This window comes from Notolabrus celidotus, chromosome 1 (genome assembly GCF_009762535.1).
Source record: "Notolabrus celidotus isolate fNotCel1 chromosome 1, fNotCel1.pri, whole genome shotgun sequence".
In the NCBI taxonomy this organism is placed as follows: Eukaryota; Metazoa; Chordata; class Actinopteri; order Labriformes; family Labridae; genus Notolabrus; species Notolabrus celidotus.
The window spans coordinates 21,395,453-21,414,906 of record NC_048272.1 but is presented as its reverse complement, the minus strand read 5'-3'; the positions used below and the strand labels follow the sequence as shown (position 1 = coordinate 21,414,906).

Sequence of the window (19,454 nt, the reverse complement as noted above, 5' to 3'; positions counted from 1 at the left end):
AGCCACCCGTATCATCACACGCACCGCCTCCATCCACCACATCACACCCATCCTGCAACAGCTCCACTGGCTCCCCATCACACATCGGATCAACTACAAAATACTTCTCCTCACCTTCAAATCCATACACAACCTCGCCCCTCCATATCTCTCTGACCTCCTCCATACTGCCACACCCGTCCGCACCCTCAGATCCTCCTCCTCCATCCACCTCACTGTCCCCCCTGCTCGCCTTGTTACCATGGGGAGCAGAGCCTTCAGCCGCTCTGCCCCCCAGCTCTGGAACTCTCTCCCACCTGACCTCCGTAATACTGACACACTCCCACATTTTAAATCCAAACTCAAAACCCATCTGTTTAAACTGGCTTATTCCATCTGACCACAACTCCTCTGTCCATTCACTTAAAACTTTTTAAATTGTGTTTTATTTACTGTTTGTTATTTAAACTCTGTTTGTTATTTAAACTCTGTTTGTTTTTAATGTTGTAAGGTGACCTTGAGTGCCAAGAAAGGCGCCTATAAATAAAATGCATTATTATTATTATTATTAAATATTATTTTTTTATACAGAAATAAGTCCCTTCCATCGCAACAGCTTCTCGAACATTTCAATTCATGCTCCAGTTCAACATCAGCCTGCTTCTTTGTTATGATTCACAGTGTGTCATCTTTTACTACAGTGGCCATAAGAGCTCACAGCACTGCAACTTAAGAAAACACATGCAAAAAGACAAAACACAAACAAATTAAGAAAACATCTTCATCAATTTGACAACACGTGCGCAGCATTAAGGAAACGCATGCAAAAAGACCACAACACAACACATAAGAAAAACGTGCTGCAAAGACCACAACACAGTGGAAGTGTTTCCAGAGGACACTTAAAAGTGATGCACACGTCAGGACACGCTTGTTGTTGACGCAGATTTTGAGTAACAGAGCTATTAAGGTTCTCTTACCGATAGTGGTGTTGGAAAATTAGATAAAAGAGTAAGTGTTTTTTATTTATTTTACACATTGAGATCGCATGATTCAGCCTATTACAAAAGGCTAACGAAAGTGTAACCACAATAGACTGAATGCAGCGCGTTTGAAGATGTTTTCTTAATTTGCTTGTATTTTGTCTTTTTGCGTGGGTTTTCTTAAGTTGCAGTGCTGTGAGCTCTCAGGGCCATCGTATTTTACCTCCATTTTTTAAGAAGCACAAACAGAAGAACGCTCTGATTTCATGTCATGTTTCTTTATTTCATTCCAAGTGACAGCGGTAGGTTCATGTTGTTTTAAAGTATCACAGTGAATATCACTGTTTGTAACCATGAATGAATGAATGATGATCAGCAGGATTGAGTTAAATGAAAGTGGCATTTCGATCACAGCTTAAACATGATGAGTTGAATTAAAGCTATGATAACTGAACGTATATCAAACTTACAGCTTGTTTGGTCTGCTCTAAATCTACAATACACCCCTCACCTCTCTTTATGTAACACCCGGCAGCTGATTGGTTGATTTAATCTGCCACTGTCTGCATTCTTGATTGAAATGTCTAAATACTCATAGTGCAGGATGCCTACAAAGCACAACTTTGGGTTTAAACTCACAACAAACTTCTCAGAGCGAGGGATCTGTAACTTGGTCTGTAAATTCCAAAATGTTGCATCCAGATGTTGTGTCCAGCTCAGGAAGGCTGCTGCTCTGTCATTACGCGGCTCCGCGTTCCCCATAAAGCGGATCATTTCCCAATTTACCAGCAGGAAGTTTTCCCCGAAAGAGCCAACAAAGAGTTAAAACCTCAGCAGTGGACGCAAAACTACAAAAACAAGCAGCAGATGTTTCAGATTAAACCTCAGTTTATGGTGTCTGGTTTTAAAGAGACTGCAGGACTTGAACAGGGTTAGACTCTAAAAACTCTAAACTACAGGCAGAGCAACAGCCTCCACATGATGATTCAGCAATTCTGATTATTTATAGAGGCCTCAGTCTGCTTCAAACAGAGCGCTGGGGGATCATCTAACACTGCTGAAAGCTCTCTTTAAGACAGCTGACCTTTTTAATCTCTTTGAGGAAACGGCGTCTGAGAGGGGGCTCAGTTTGTCATCGTTCAGGACTAAAAAGATGAGCACTTGTTGGACACAGAGCTCATCCACAAATTTAGACAGATATATTTTGAAATATGATTTTAAGCAGATTTTAAAAGAACTCCTCAAGTGGAAAAATCCTGAAAAGTATAGCCAGAGCAAAACTCTGAAGGCTGCAGTTCCTTGAGTGTCCACTTGAGGCAGACTCCAACAGCGAGTTAATCCCATAGACTGTATATATAATGGACAGCGTCGCTTCGCCTTTTCCCACTCTACGATCTTGAAGCCAAAATATCCCATTCCAGAACGCTGCCATCTTGTAAATTTTCTGCAACCAGAGGGTGCATCTCAAAGCTCTAAACTGCAGTCTCCTTGCTCCTCGGCCGAACCGGAAGTAGTTACTGACGCGCCATTTTAAATTGCTTCACAAAGCTCTAAACACTGCTGGAGGAGAGAGGAGCGAGGAGACTGATCAGAGGAGGGATAATCGAGGAAACACGAGAGCAGACTTCGCGGAAGTCTTTTCTCTGACAGACACACCCCCTTATCGAATACCTCTCACTGATTGGACGCTGCAGCGGCTCGGACTTAACCGAAACTTAACATCAGCTGAGTTTCATAACAGAGAAAAGACGGACCTTAAAACAGTTACCAAGGGTGCCCTGAAACAGATCATAAACACACGTCGGTTTCTAAACAGTCTGTATGTGATGAGCTGAGATTAAAAAGTGTTTGATGTGAGTTTTAAACACAAAATACTGAATGCAAAATCATAAATTCAATATAACAGAGGATGGTTATGTTATATCTGATTGTTTTTGTCAGATTCACTGACTAATGAAATAGAGTAATATAGTCTAATATCAGATAGAATATATATTCATGATCAGTTATTCCTCCTGTTAGTTTCCCCGTTTGTTCTAGTTTTCTTCATTAAAGGCCCTGTGAGGAGTTTTGAACTGGCTGAGAAACAGACTGAAAATGATACTGATGCCTCTTTATGACCTTCAATAGCAAACAAGCAGCAACACTGACACCTTCTCTGTTGTAATTTTTAATGCCTGAAACCACGCTGGGGGGGGAGGTGTCAGACCAGATGATGGACATCTCGCTTCAGAAACAGCCTTTATTTGACTGTTTTTCATGGCAAATAATCACATTGCCTGATAAAGTTGACTGTTAAAGACAAAAGGACAAGGTTTTTGTTGAAAACACTACTTTTGCATGTATAGGACAAGAGATAAGAGGTATCGCTTTGTCCACAAGGGGCGCCAGAATCGATATAAAACAAAAGTTCCTCACAGCAGCTTTAAGAGAAGTCTGACGGTAAAGTTTGTCTGTTAGTAAAAACACTTGTTATATTTCCTGTCAGGTTAATAAAGTTTCATATGAGGCTTATCATTAATGAGCACAGGGTTTGAAAAGAGTTGCATGGTTTCTATTTTCCCTTGAAGTAATAAATAATTTAATAATGAGGCATTTTACTGGTGAATCAATCTGTGATGCTTCAGGACAGAATAAACAGAGCAGATTCTCTTCATGTGCAGGTTTGTGTTAAACAGGTAAAGCACAGAGAGCTCTGTTACTGTTTATATTTATCAGAGTTATTACAGTGAACCTGTCTGCAGACACAAACAGCTGTTACCGCCGTCATCACAAACCGACGTCGCTTCACGTGACGCTCCGGAGAGGACGTCTCATTTCTCTGAATACAAATCTCCTCTTTCCTCTCTCCTTTCTTTTCATTTCCTTGCATCTCTGGTGGGCGGGACTAAGACGCGAGGAAGAGACGCGAGGAAGAGACGCGAGGAAACGACGTGAGGAAATGACGCGAGGAAACGACGCAAGGAAACGACGCAAGGAAACGACGCGAGGATGGACGTTTAGAGCTTTGACATGCACCCAGAGTCTGCGCAGTAGGCAATTTGTGTGTTTCCACGGTAACAAGCTCCGCCCTACAGCGTACCGTCCCGAGGTCCTACAGAGTTTCTCTCTACGGCAGCTGTCATTTAAAGCAAACCCCGATGTAAAACCCAGTTTTTTAACATCTAATAACAAACAAAAAAGAAACTTTTCAGAAAAAGAGGCCTTGAACACAAAACAGTCAAATAATAACTACATATCACCACAGCATATGAATGTGAGAAACATTTGTACGACGTGTATTTAATTTTTAAATTATATTTTTTAGCCTTTTTGCCTTTATTGATAGGACAGCTGAAGAGAGACAGGAAATGTGGGGAATAGAGAGCGGGGGAAGACATGCAGGAAATGGTCGACCGGCCAGGAATCGAACAGGGGACCCCTGCGACAAGGACTGTAACCTCTGTACATGGGGCGCTTAGACAGCTAGGCCAGCAGCACCCCGAGATGACGTCCATTTTATATACAGTCTATGGTTTATCCCCACAGAGTCTACATTAAGGCGCTAATTTCACAGCAGATTTAATCCCAACCCGCAGGTGTTTTGCAAGATATTAGTTTGAAACAGACTAAGTTATTTCACACTTGCAGGTCAGTCTGAATCTGAATAATTCTTCAACTGACTGGAAACTTGAGTCTTCAGGAAGAAAACAAGAAAAGTGATACAAACATTGATTTCACTCTGTTGGCCTGTTCAGAGGAAATAAGGCACGAGAGGCGACTGTAACAAACGCCCCTTTAAGAAGAGAGCTTTCCTCTGATTGGCTGAATGATGATGCAACATGTCAATGATTACCTTCTTCAAAAAAACACTGCATCTTTAAATCTCTTTTTACAAATTCTGCACAAAAACGCAAAACTCAGGCACAAACAGATTTTGGTATCAGAAGTGAAGGGGAACAGTTGTGTGGAGAGCAAAATCAGAACCCATCAGCCAATGATTGAGCGTTAATTAACGCCTATAAATAAAGATATGTGCATAAAAGTTGTGACAAAGTATAGGCTCTTATATATTTTCTTGTTTTGGAAGCTTCAAGTTTGACTGTAAACAAACTGGAGCCCCTAAAATTTTTGCAATAACTTCCAGAGACATCATCGTTGTCACATGACAGCCTTTGGTTTGCAAATCTGGCATCTCTGATTTCTCGCGGTTACAAATGGTGCAAACAAACATTAAGCAGACCACAGGATCTGCAATGGAGCCACTTCTAACTGAAGCAGCTTTTAAATCACTATGAGAAGGGGGGACAAACTCATATTCAGACTCAAACTAGCCCCATGTGAGAAAGTCTGGAAAGGCCACGACTGTGATCGACAATCAGCAACAGATTTTGTACATTCACAGCACAGGTGAGACCGATTTTTGCACACCGTCGTCTCCCTTTAACAGGACGTCCAGCAGACAGCGGCTGGACTGGTTGGTCTCTCTTCCTTCATAAGGTTGTTTGGTTTTTGGTTGCACTGAAGATTCTTCTTTTTTGAGTACATTGCACTCCAATATTCCACTCATCCATGTCCACGTTACTGATTGTTTGACTCTGTCCCTGTGAAATTAAGTTCAATAAATCTTTACTTAAAGGTTGTGCATGGTCTCCTCGTCTTCGTCCCTTCCATTCGCATCACATCTGTCCTTCAGGTTGAAGAGTCTGCAGCTTTACAGCGTCACATCTTAAAGCCGGAGAGTTTAACCTTCTTTCTTTTGCTGAATTAACTTTAAAAAATTGCACTTTAAATACCAAACACCAATAAAAGGCTTCTATTTTGGACAGCCAGTAAAATCAACTGAAAACCTGCAAACTGCAGCTCAACCACACACAAGCTCCTCCCACTTTCTGCCTCCAACTCCAAATATGGTTGAAACAGGAAGTCACAATAGTCCTGCTGAACGTTCATATCTGTGAGGACAACAAAACTCTACATATCAGGACGGACTACATTTCAACAATACAAATGGATGGATTATAAAATGATATAAAATAATAAAATGGACAAACAAGCAACATCGCCTTCTTGTGACGCTTATTCAGGGCAAAAGTGCTTTGATTAGAAAATAAGAGGTTAGCCCTGTACATGTCTAAAAAAATACAAAACGCTTAAAAAACGTCTGTGGTTGTTTCCCGCTCAGAGCAAAACGTGTGTGGTCGATCCTTGCAGTCGCGCATGGCAGGAAAGTCCATCTGTTTTCAGAGTCAGAGCTCTCCCAAAAATAAGGAGATCATTAAGCCCTGCCCCCAAAAGAGGAGGGACATGTTTGGATCCTCCCACTCCAAAGGGCTGTCCACAGGTGTTCAACAATATAAAATAACTCTTCCCTAAAGTTGTCCGGTCTTTCAGGGTTTGATTGTTGTGCAAGAAGTACACAGGTTTGACTCCTGACTGAAGTTCTGAGCAAAATCTGGCGGCCATCTTGACAAAGAGTCAGCTCCAACGTGATCCAGAGGACAGCCAGGTGTGCCCCTGTTATTGGTCTCAAGAATTAAGTGGTGAATGATCTGCTGGTCAGACGATCTGTCCATCAGTCCGTAGATCAGCAGGTGTGTGGGGGTCAGTGGTTCTGTGCCAGGTGCAGGCTGATCTTTCCCTCCTTGGCGAGCTGGTGGATGACCTGCGTTTCGAAGTCAGCGCTGTGGACGCCCGTCTTCCTGAAGGCTCCGGCGTAGCGGTTCTCCTCCCAGTAGTGGTGCCAGTTGCCCTGCTGGTCGGCGCCGTAACCGAAAACAGAGACCTGAACATAGGACACAACGGTGATGTCAGACACCGTAACCAGGAACGTGATTGGATAAGAACAAGGTAAGGCAAGTTTATCTATAAAGCAACATTCATAATTGTATAAAAAAAATGTAAAATATTACATTAAATTGTGAAATATCGAATTAAAAAAAAATTGACATTAAATTGTGAAATATAAAATTTAAAATTAAATTGCAAAATTTTTAATTTAAAATTTGACATTAAATTGTGAAATATCCAATTTGAATTTGACATTAAATTTTAAAATATCTTATTAGAAATTTGACATTAGATTGTGAAATATCCAATTTAAGATTTGGCATTAAATTGTGAAATATCCAATTAAAAATTTGACATCTAATTGTGAAATATCCTATTTAAATTTGACATCTAATTGAGCAATTACTAATTTAAAATTTGACATTAAATTTTGAAACATTCTCTCACAGAGAGATACCGCAGATCTTTTCTTCCTGCAGTGGTCAGACTATATAACCAATAATATGTATATATATGTTGTAAGATATGCTTATTTTTTGTGTCTTTAATTTTAATTTTAATTACTAATAACTTTTTGATAATTGTTACTTTATAGGCTCTTGTTTGCTTTATATATTTATTTTACACTGTCTACTTTGTTACTGTGACACTTGAATTTCCCCGTTGTGGGACGAGTAAAGGACTATCTTATCTTATCTCTCATCTTAAATTTGACATTAAACAAATATAAGCATTACAACATAATATTTTTTAGAATATCAAGATAGGAAAAGTCAAATTAGTTCAAATATTTCATTAAAACTCAGTTTGTTAAAAGGAAATCAGAGTTTATAGAATGTGGCAAAAGTTTGTAGTTAAAGAAATAAAAACTAAGCTTTAAAAATTGATTTGCATCCATCAGAGTAGAGTAAGCAGTGTAAAAGAGGAATGTTTTTAGTCTGGACTTAAAAGTGGTCAGAGTCAAGGCTTGTTTTATGCTGTCGGGGAGTATGTGGTCATACTTACAACAAAACAGATTTCTTCAGACTCTTTGAAGGCTGCTCTAGCTTTCTCTCTTAACAACATGCACATTTAATATGTATTTCAGCTTTAAACGACTGGAATATCTTTGGCTTCATTATCTGTTCTGAAAAAATAGGTATTTCTTTCCAGAATCACCGCCTTCACCAACTCAGCAGCCGCACGTTTCATCTCCTCTAACGTCTACTCTTTTTCCTTCTTTGCAGTAATCCCAATTTAATCAACTGCTGCTCAACATTCATATTATAAAGGTAACAGTAATCTTTATAGCCACAGACTCCACCCTCTCCCTCTTACCTGGTCACAGAGGTGAAGAGCGAAGACGATAGCCAGCATGCCGGTGGATGGATAGCGACCGTGGCGCTCGGTCCAACGATCGTTTACGTACTTAAAGAAAACCGGGTTGACCACAAGAACCTGCATCACACACAGACACAAACACACACACACATGTTGAGTCATGATTTAAAGCTCCCAGTGCAATTAAAGATCTGAAAATACCAGAGAAAAAAACACTATGGTGACTTTTTTAATACTGAGTGAGGGGAACAAATATTGAAACATGTGAAAGTTCTTTGTTGGAGATTTGCACTCAAGGATTACCGAGGCTTTACGTTTGACTTCTTCTAATACTTTAGAGTTCACTTTAGCAAGAGTTTTAAAGCCATGATTGTGATAATTAATCCTGCAGGAATGTTATGTTTTTATCTACTCATGTTACTTAAACCAGAAGTGAAAGACCCTGAACCTGAGAGAAGAAACTAAACTCCTTCAACAAGCGAAAACACAAACAGAAGAGGATCTGATTACAATAATGAACAGAGATGTGATGACGAGTCTATTTACCTTATCTTTATCAGCCTCCACTCTCTCTTTCACCCTCATGTAGGTCCTGAACACACAGAAAGGAAGTCATTGAGTGAAGCACTTAAAATCAACAGTCTTTGTGTTTGTCTGTATTCATCATGTACGGGTTGAATTCATGTTTTAATGAAGTCCACTTTCAGTCCCGGCTCATGTTGACATCCTTGTTCTTTGTTTGTATTCAAACATACAGTGAGGTGTTTAAACAGAGGGGTATACTACGAAGCGAGTTCAGCATATCCAAGATATCTTCTCCTGATCCAGCTTCGCTGAACCTGACAAAGGAGATGGCGCTAAACTGTCACACGAAGCTGGTTATCAACATGTTGAGTCAATCCAGAATTACCCTGAGCGCGTTCACATGAACGGGGCGGAGAAGGCAACATGTGACCAGACATGGACAGTCTGCCGTCAGCACATCGAAATTAATTTCAAACACTGCACTGGTATAAGAAAATATAAAGAAGTTAAAGACATAGGCTTATCCAGATTAACTTCAACACAGCTGTGTTTGACACATGAAGGAAGAACTGAGGGATAAGACAAAAACACAGAGTGAATGATCTAATGACATTTTATTTCCCATCTTAGTGCAGATAGATCTGACTATAATAACTCTGTTTATTCCCTGACAGTGATCTCTCTCTCTGATTTAATCTTGTGTCGTGTGTGTAAGTTTTAGACGTAATATTTCAGCTGCAGCCCTGATGGTATCAAACTGAGCGCTGTGGTTAAAGGACTAATAAAAATGAGAACATGATTCAAAGTGATAAGCACGCGCAGTTTTATATTTAATGCAGTAAAACGATTTAAGTATGATGTCAACTGATCTCTGATCCTGAGCATAACCTGCTCCGGAGCAGGTTAGGAGTTCAGCATGAGTAACCATGGTTATCTACCCTGGTAAGGAGTGAACCACCTTCGTAGTACAGAAAATCCAGAGTTAACCTTGAAGTTACCTCGATAACCGCAAATCCGGCTTCGTAGTATACCCCTCAGGTGTAATACCAAGGACAATAAAAGCATGAGGGTAAACACACCTGACAAAAGTTTCAGCTGTGTTTCTTTAAAGCCTATGTTTCCTTTCATAGTTTTTATTAGAAGCTTTTAAAGCATCTCGACAAACATTTCCTCATAATGGACTGTTATGAAAGCCCTATTGAGAATGGATGTTAGGCGTGCCAGACTCCCGTCTCATCCGTCTCATCCGTCTCATCACTATCATCTCTCTCTCTTCATCTCCTCTATCCCTCTCTCCAGGCCCAACTGGGTCTCAGCAGATGTGTGTCTAACTTGAGTCTGGTCCTGCTCGAGGTTTCTGCCTGTTAATGGAAGTTTGGTAGGCAGACACCCTCTCTACTTTTAAGAGTAGGCTTAAATCTTTCCTTTTTGATAAAGCTTTAGTTAGGACTGGCTCAGGTTTGGACCAGCTCTTAGTTATTCTGCCATTAAAGTTACTTATCATAGACCTTTCTGGAGTCCCTATCTGCTGCTGTGGACGTGTCAGACTGCTACAACTACTACTATCCATCTCACCGCTATCATCTCTCTCTCTCTTCATCTCCCTCTATCCCTCTCTCCAACACGGTCTCGGCAGATGTGTGTCTAACATGAGTCTGGTCCTGCTGGAGGTTTCTGCCTGTTAAAGGAAGTTTGTCCTTGCCACTGTAACTAGCTAAATGCTGCAAAGTGCTCTGCTCATGGTGGGTTAAGAGGAGATCAGGAGAGTCCTGTCTGTAAGATGGTACTGGATCTTATCCTGTCTTGATGTTGGGTCTTTGTTAATAATTGAACATAGAGTATGGTCTGGACCTGCTCTGTTTGGAAAGAGTCTGAGGATAACATTTGTTCTGACTTGGAGCTTTATAAATAAAGATCGATTGATTTAAGTGCAAATGTTTGACCATCAGTTTATTTTTTCATTTGTATATATGATACATTTTATTTACATCTATTGTGAACATCATTTTAAAGCTCCTGTTAGGACCTTCCAGCCTGCATTGATTTTGGCGCACCCTGTGGACAAAGTGGTAACTCATCTCTTTGCTAATTTTTTGTTGTAGGAAGTATTATTTAACAAACAATCTCATCCTGCTTCTGGTATCAGTAAATGTATCACTCATTGAGACTCTTGCAAGCATGATTATACATGGTGATAGTGAAAAGTCATGAAGTTATTTTGCACATGAAAGTAAAAGTGACTGTCTGCATTTCTTACGTCTTAACTTCTCCGGTAGACAGCGCGCTGGTCAGCCACTCCAGGTCTCTAAGTTTGAACGGGAGCAGGACGAGGCCAACGCCGCGGGCAACATCCACTGCACTCTCCGGGTACAGTATGTGATAAGTGGTTTGATTCCCAACGTCTTTCTCAAATCCCCGTGTCACTGCTTTGTTCATTCTGTGGGAAGAGAAAGGTGAAGGTTAGGCCATTGACTTTAAAGATGTATGACACATCTCCACCTCCTCTCTGAGCCTGAACAGTTGGGACTGACTCATGGCACCAGATCTGATAGGTTTCTATTCTAGTCATTGTGTTAACTTCCACTGGCTCCACTCCGTTGCGTTCCGGCTGCGTCTCTGATCCAGCAGGTCGGAGCCCTCCGGATCAGAGACGCAAGACTTCTATTTTTGCTGGATGCCGGAGAACTACGCATCAATCTCAACAGAGCAGATGGAGTGGGACAGGAAGTCAGGCACCACAACAAAATGAAAATATCCGGTTAATTTTCAGAATAAAACACTCTGTGTTATCACCAGAACGTATTTCACTTTACTACAACAACAAACTGTCATGATGAGCGGAGCCAGGCCTGGAGTCAACAGGTCAGAGGTTTTCAGAGGACTAGAAAGACTATCTCTGAACCTCGTTATGATAAAAAATAGTAAAATAAATTTCCTTCAGTTATAAGGAATAAGAAATGAGCCACAGAGACCAAAGCTACATGTTGCATCTGGTTATAAACATGTTTAACTCGGCAGGCTCTTAAGGGGAATGCTTCTCTTTTTGGAGGCAGCCTCTAGCGGTCACTCAAAGAACTGCATTTTTTGGGACTTCCAAATTAGCACCCTTTTGTAACACTTGAGGTTGAAGCCGTAATGTCATCCATCCTTTTATACCTTCTATAGTCTATCCACATCTATATCAGATGTGTTTTTACCTGAATATGAAGTCATGGGAGTTGATCAGGTTGCCGTGTCCTGACTGCCGCAGGTTGCCGGAGTTGCCAACCACGGCACATTTACGACAGCGAGTGGGGAGGGGCAAGAAGTCGGCGGCGGGCGGGGTGATGACCTGGAACATCTTTGACATCACACTGTCCATAGTCTGGTCGTTTCCTGACCTCTGGAGACCCTGTGAAAGTGAGAATTATCCTTTTTTTATGTTCGTTTTCAAGTTTCCCGGAAATCTTCATTTTTTTCCTTCTTCTTTGCGCCTTTACAGAACGATGACAGAGAGGTGTAGAAAACAAGTTAAACTTTTAGATGTATTTGATATATTCCTTTTTTTTTAAGCTGTTTTTTTACACAGCACACACACACAACAATCAGAATATACACACTGTACACTGTGGCTCAGACTGATGATGTTAGCAGTATTTCTATCTCCCTGCCACACACACACACACACACACACACACACACACACACACACACACACACACACACACACACACACACACACACTTACACACACACTTATACACACACAGAGCACCTTTTAATCTGCTAATGGTTTCTGCAGCAGGACTTAATCTATAAATGCAGAAAAAAACTCAATGTTTGTCTTTTCACTCAGACTGCTGACACTTTATAGAAAACACACACTTTCCTCTTCACTATAAATACTTCTGCGTTTACATATTTTCATTGTTGGTCCTGACTCTTTACTGTTCCACCATCACGCTCTGTACTAATTTGGCTTCTCTGTTCTTGTAATAACAAATCAATGTTCTGGGATTCGGCTGATTTTACAACTCTCAGCGTTGGCACATAAATTCACAGTTGTCAGATCACTTCCAGTCTGCAGTCTGAATTCACTTTCCATGCAGGAGCTCAGACTTTGTTACTGCGCCACAGCTGCACACCTGATGATCTCTTTTACTTACATTCATTCTCACAGCTTTCAGAGGATTTTCTGAACTGTTAGTGTAAAGTATGAAGGTAAAAAACACTGTGTGTTTGCTCTGATTGTGGTTAAGAATGATAATGGTGCATGAAATTACAGGATTAAGCCACATGATGGTTTAATCCATCAGTGATGTGAGCTGCTTTTGGGTAGAAGCAGTCTGAGCTGGCATACGTATTTCAATCAGGAGAGACACAATTTGAATATTAAAGATTATTTATTACAACTGAATGAATGATGAAACTTGACAGAAATCTTTGGCGTAAGGACTCTATGGGGATAATGTTGTGAGCGTAGGATCATAGACTGTAAAAAATATGGACGTAGTATCCGTGACGTCACCCATCTGTTTCTGAAGAGCTGTTTTGAGACCAATCGGCTGCGGCAGCCATATTGCTTCTGTCGAGCCAGTGTGACGTAAAGAGGCAGGCTTTGAGCCTCCTAGCCGACAGCTGCAGTGTTCCCACAGGCAGCTGTGCCTCTCATTGGAAGACTAGTAATCTCAATATCTTTGAAATTGCCGAATTAGAAAAAAATTCACCCCCCTCACAGTGAGAGGACGTCGAGAAATTAGCTATTCAGACTACACTCATCTTTTGTACCAGGCTGTAAACATGTTTATTAATGCTGCAAAGATCGTCTTTTCGGACACTATTAAGAGGTACTGCTGCCAATAACTTAGAGGCTAATCTGATCTGTTTACTGTTTGTATGGGTTCAATATGTTTTTGAATATGGTAAATGCGTGGTTCACGGACACCGCTGTTGCTTTTGAAGTTGGGTTCTCATGGTTCGGCTACTCCCCTGTAGAGTGGATTAGCACAAGCCCCAGTTCACTGTTCTGAGTAAGGGAGGGGGACTTTGAGTGTTATGTGTCAATGTCAGGGTGGCTTTTTCTTGTTTCTTTATTTTTATTATTTTTTTCTTGTTAAGAATTTGTATGTACTTTGTGTTAACTCAGCATCAGTATTGTATCTTATTACATTCACATCACAGAACAAAAATACCACTTATGGAACAAGTAAATATGCAGAATATCTCTGATATAAAAATCACAAGTTGGAACGTCAGGGGACTCAGGAAGCTGATCAAACTGAAACAGGTTATGAACAGGATCAAACATCTTAAATCTAAAATAATTTTCCTTCAAGAAACACACCTGACAGTTTCTGATATGAAATTTGTAAAGAATAGATGGCCTGGCCAAGTGATACATGCGTCATACAATAATTATGCCAGAGGGGTACTTATTCTGATCCATAGAACTATACCATTTCAAATGATTAAGACAATCCAGGACCCCGCTGGTAGGTATGTTATTGCTCAGGGTAACATTCTCTCGCTTACATTAAACCTAGTGAGCATATGTGGCCCCAATGAAAATAATCCTAAATTCTTCGAAGACCTGTTTCTTACAATATCTACTTTGCGAGGACTTCATATAGTTGGAGGAGACTTCAATTGCACCTTAAACCCGACTTTGGATCGCTCAACAGGTTCAGACATATATAAAGCAAAAACTAGAAAATTAATAAATCAATATATATCGGATATTAACTTGGTGGAAGTGTGGAGGGAGCAGAACCCAGACAAAAGAGAATTCTCCTGTCAATCCGGTATACATAAATCCCGCTCTCGTATAGATTAATCTTGTCTCAAGAGAACTCTTACCAAGGATAAAAAAATGCCAGTATGATAGCATAGTGATCAGTGATCATGCAGCTGTCTCACTGAATATTCACATAGAGAAACTTACCCATAACCCCCCTACCTGGCGGTTTCAAGTAAGATGGCTACAGAACCCAGACTTTGTTAAATTCATAGAGGAGAAAATAGATAATTACTTTGAGTTAAATACTGATCAAACTAGTGCTTCGATAAGGTGGGAGGGATTCAAAGCATATATTAGAGGTGAAATTATGAGCTTTACAAGCACAAAGAACAGACAACAAAAGAAACAGATGGAAACGCTAGACAAACAGATTAAATCTTTGGAGTTGGACCTTAACACCGGGGATGACCCAATAAAACAAAACGATTTGTTACGTATGAGAACTGAGTATAATAAATTATCTTCCGATGCAGCTGTGAAAAGTCTAATGTGGCTGATAGTTTTAGAGAGTTTTATCAAAATCTATACAAATCAGAATGTCCTCAAGTTTCAAAGGAACGGGACACGTTCCTAGATCAACTTCAATTCCCAACTCTAGAAGAAGATGCGAAAAATGAATTAGACGGAAGTCTAACTATTGAAGAGATATTACAAGCCATTAAAAATATTAACAGTGGTAAGGCCCCTGGACCAGACGGGTTCCCGATCGAATTTTACAAAACGTTTCAAGAAAAATTAATAATTCCACTCTCTAATATGTATGATGAAGCATTTCAAAAGGGGACTCTCCCACCCACTCTGAGACAGGCAATGATAACACTAATTTTAAAACCTGGCAAACCACCTGCAGAATGCTCTTCATTTAGGCCAATAAGTCTGATGGGAGTTGACACTAAAATACTTTGTAAAGTCTTAGCAAGAAGATTAGACCCCTACATCTCACACTTGATTCATAATGATCAAAATGGCTTTGTGTCAAAACGCACAAATATAGAATATTAGAAGAGTTCGGAATATAATTCACGAAAAATTTGATGCTAAAGATACAGCTTTATTATCATTGGATGCTCGTCAGGCATTCGATAGAATAGAATGGCCATATTTATTTAATGTTCTACCAAGATTTGGATTTGGAAATTACTTTAAGTGGATTCAAATTTTGTATACAAGACCCACAGCCAGTGTTTTAACAAATAACATAGTTTCAAAACCAATTACATTAGAACGCTCCACGCGCCAGGGATGCCCTTTATCGCCAATGTTATTCATACTGGCTATAGAGCCCCTGGCAATGACAATAAGAGCGCGAACAGACCTGTCTGGTATCCAGTTAGGAAAACAAGAACATAGACTGGCTTTGTACGCCGATGATTTGATAGTTTTCTTGACCAGGTTGTCTATTAGTATGTCAAACCTAATGAAACAAATTGAAGTATTTGGGCGATTTTCTGGCTATAATATAAATGACTCAAAATCTTCCATACTATTTTTGAATAAAATGAAAGGCTAAAACCAATCATACAAACCCCATTTATTAATGCAGAAGAGGGATTTGTGTATCTTGGAATTAAAATTAACCCAGACACTAAAACCATTATTAAAACAAATTATGACCCTTTGATCAGTCAAGTGAAAGAGACTCTGGATAGATGGATGATAATGTCGTAACAATGATCGGCCGAATAAATATGATTAAAATGACCATATTACTGAAGTTCTTATTCCTCTTTCAGTCACTTCCTCTACCTCCACCAAAGTTACTTTTTGATGAGTTAAACAGTATCTTTAATGCATTCATTTGGAACAACAAAAAGCCCAGGCTGAGACTTCGCTTACTGTACCTGCCATATGAAAGAGGGGGGCTAAAACTCCCAAACTTGAAATGGTATTACTGGTCTGCGCAGTTACGCTTAGCTATGTTTTACTTTTCAACTGAGACACCCCCAGCCTGGGTGAATATTGAACAAACATCAATACCAAACCTTCCATTAAAGCTGTATTTGTATTCTGCAAATCCCCAAAACTTGAAAAAGTTGACAAATAATCCTTTTTTAAAAAAACACTATTGATATTTGGTATAGGGCACACCAGCATATTGGAGATACTCCTCTCATCTCTCATTTATCCCCTATATGGGGCAATGCATGTTTCAAGGCAGGGAGAGCAGATGGAGGTTTTAAAATCTGGGCAGATAAAGGTGTACAGAAGGTAGAAAACCTTTATAAGGATGGCCACCTTCTTACATTTGATCAATTATGTCAAACATATGACATTCCAAAGAAGCATTTCTTTAAATATTTACAAGTAAAACATTTTATAATGTCAAAACATAAACATATTGTATCTCAACCACCATTATCTTGTTTGGAGAATCTTACACTCCAGAATCTAGAGGGGAGAGGTCAAATTTCTTTATTTTATACAGCTCTTGTAGCACATGATAAGGAAACCACCACTGATAGGCTGGATGCATGGAGATCTGACCTCCAGGAGGATATACATGAGGCAGATTGGGAAGCGGCATGTTTAAAGGCTCAAAAACAATCAATTAATACAAGGATGAAACTCCTACAATATAAATGGTTGATGAGAACTTATATTACCCCAGTCAAATTGAATCATTGGTCACCCAACATTCCAGATACCTGTAGTAAATGTTTGGAAGGACAGGGTACTCTGTTTCACTGTGTCTGGGACTGTCCGAAACTACAGAATTACTGGAAGTCAGTCGTACAAACTTTATCTAAGATCGCTGGAGCGAGTGTGCCTTTTCAAGCAAGGATGTGTGTGTTGGGTATACACCCAGAGAACTGTACGTTTACCTCAAGACAACTAAAACTCATCGACTTTGGACTCCTGCAGGCCAGGAGGTTGATATCTTTATACTGGAGGAAAGTTGATGTGCCCTCAATGCATATGTGAATGAAGGAGATGACATCATGCATTGTGTTGGAACGACTTACCTATATTGTCAGGGGAAAGGGGGGAGATTTTAAAGAAATTTGGTCATCTTTAATTGAGTTTCTCGGACGTTACGAAGTGAATTGATTGAAAAATGGTGCTGTGATGTGTATTTGCTTTTTTGCCTTGTTTTTTATTTATTTTTTAAATTGTATTATTCATGTATTATTCTATTGTACTTTACTCAATTTCATTTATTTATTTGGAGGGATTATGTTGTTGGTATAATGTGTATTGTATGTCAATTGTACCATTAGTATTTGTCTCGTCATAAAACACAATAAATATATTGTTGAAAAAAAAAAAAAAGGACGCACTTTTACCTTTTATAGCGGCCAAGCCTCACTCTTAAAGCCACTGAGGGGCTGCCTAGACGGGCTTAAATATAGTTGACGCGCTCTTGCTTGTGTGTCTTGTGGAAATAAGATCCTGACGTCTTCAGGTTGCAATTTACGAATGTTTTATTGTTCATCGTCCTTTCTCCAACCGTGTCAACATACAAGATCAAACACAGTGTCCATCAAAACCATAAAACGTAATTAATTCCCATTTACACCTTGCCAGCGTCCTGGCGTTGCGGCACGTTGCGGTCAAAAAACTTTTTGTGTTCCCCGTCTAGCAACACCTGATACCTGGTGAAAGGTTCCTACCTAAATATGCATGTGCACTGGACAGGGGAGACCCCTAGTGGACAACTTAATGTCCTACACACAAACACACACACAAACATCTTGAAATGGCCCTTACACACCGGCCCCTAATTGTAATGACTTACAGGCATAACAATTCCAATATTTACAAAGTAAGGAGCCATAACCAAAATGACACAATGAGGAACATGCATTACCACATTTTTAGTCGCATATTCCAAAACCCACAGAATACATCGAATGACCTAGTAACTCTTGTTTTCAAGTAACAGGCATAGCTTTGTCACAGGCCTTTCAAGGACACTAGACTTTGTCTTCAGACGCACTGAGCGCACAAATCCTTTTTTATCATGGAAAGCCTCCAAGACTCTTCCGAGTGGCCAGGAGCCTCTTGGGGCAGTGGGATCCATGATGACGACAATGTCTCCAGGTTCCAGATTCCGCCTCTTCTGGTTCCATTTTTGCCTTTCCTGCAGCAAGGGTAGATATTCTCTTATCCAACGTTTCCAGAAGAGATCAGAGATGTACTGCGCTTGCCTCCATCGTCGTCTTACATACAGGTCATGCGGTTGAAACAATCCAAGTGGCAATGATGCTTTTCCTTTTATGAGGATATGGTTGTGAGTGAGTGGCTCAAGATCATTTGGATCATCTGACAGCTTCGTGATAGGCCGATCATTTAAAATGGCCTCAGCTTCCAACAGATCCTCCGTTGACACATTTTGTCCTCTTGGACGCCGCTTCTTCTGCCACATGACTTTGTCCAGCCTTGGTTTGCTGATATCAGAAGCGTCTGGCTCACGCCCCCGGTGACTCATCTCCACAAGAGTCTTTCTCACTCTAAGGAACCATGCAACTGCTACCTTTAGCTTCCTCCAATCGGAAAAGTAGGCCAATAGCCGACTAGTGGCATCAGGTGAGCTGTCCACTTCAATAGCATTCACCATGACTTCCTTCTTGACCTCCAGGTCATCTGCTCCTATCGCAGACTCCACCACACTCGCTGGCCATTCCTCTTCAGGCCTATGTACCCTTTGCTTCACCACAGAGAAGTTGTGGGGCATAGCCACATTTTCCTTCTTAAAGGGCAATTTCAGGCTGTAGTGACCATCTTCAAGCATTGCAGAATTTTCCACAGCTTCCACGAAGTTGATGTCCTCTTTCTCCTCTGCATCTCTCTTGTTGAAATCATGATTGTACTGCTCACTCAACATTTCCTCGAACCTAGACACAGAAATCCTGTTGACAACTGCTGAATGGCACTCTGTTTCCCAGCTGCTCACCTTTCCTTGCAAAGGTCCATTTATGACCCACCCAAGCGCTGTCCTTATAGCGAATGGGCCATCCTCAAGGCTATTAATGACCTCCCAAGGCTCCAACATCTTGGGTGCATTGCTTCCAATCAGCAGGTCCACATTAGCCTTTATGCTGGGGATTCGTACCTTTGACAGGTGTTGCCATTTCACCAGATCTCCTTCGGTCACAACATTG

At 40.4% G+C, this 19,454-nt stretch overlaps 1 protein-coding gene across 4 annotated transcripts in view; it reads right to left on the bottom strand.

Moving 5' to 3' along the window:
* Positions 1-1,221: 1,221 nt before the first annotated feature.
* Positions 1,222-19,454, bottom strand: part of st3gal8 (ST3 beta-galactoside alpha-2,3-sialyltransferase 8) — a 45,921-nt gene continuing 27,688 nt past the window's right edge. For 3 of the 4 annotated variants that reach the window (XM_034684736.1, XM_034684752.1, XM_034684743.1), the window contains exons 5-9: positions 11,774-11,967; positions 10,834-11,013; positions 8,598-8,643; positions 8,049-8,168; positions 4,726-6,726 (exon numbers count right to left, since the gene is read on the bottom strand). In XM_034684736.1, the coding sequence (XP_034540627.1) occupies positions 6,547-6,726; positions 8,049-8,168; positions 8,598-8,643; positions 10,834-11,013; positions 11,774-11,967 (720 nt within the window). In that variant the 3' untranslated portion in view covers positions 4,726-6,546. Of the gene's footprint in view, positions 6,727-8,048; positions 8,169-8,597; positions 8,644-10,833; positions 11,014-11,773; positions 11,968-19,454 lie in introns of all 4 variants that reach the window. The other variant, XM_034684759.1, reaches the window with a different exon arrangement.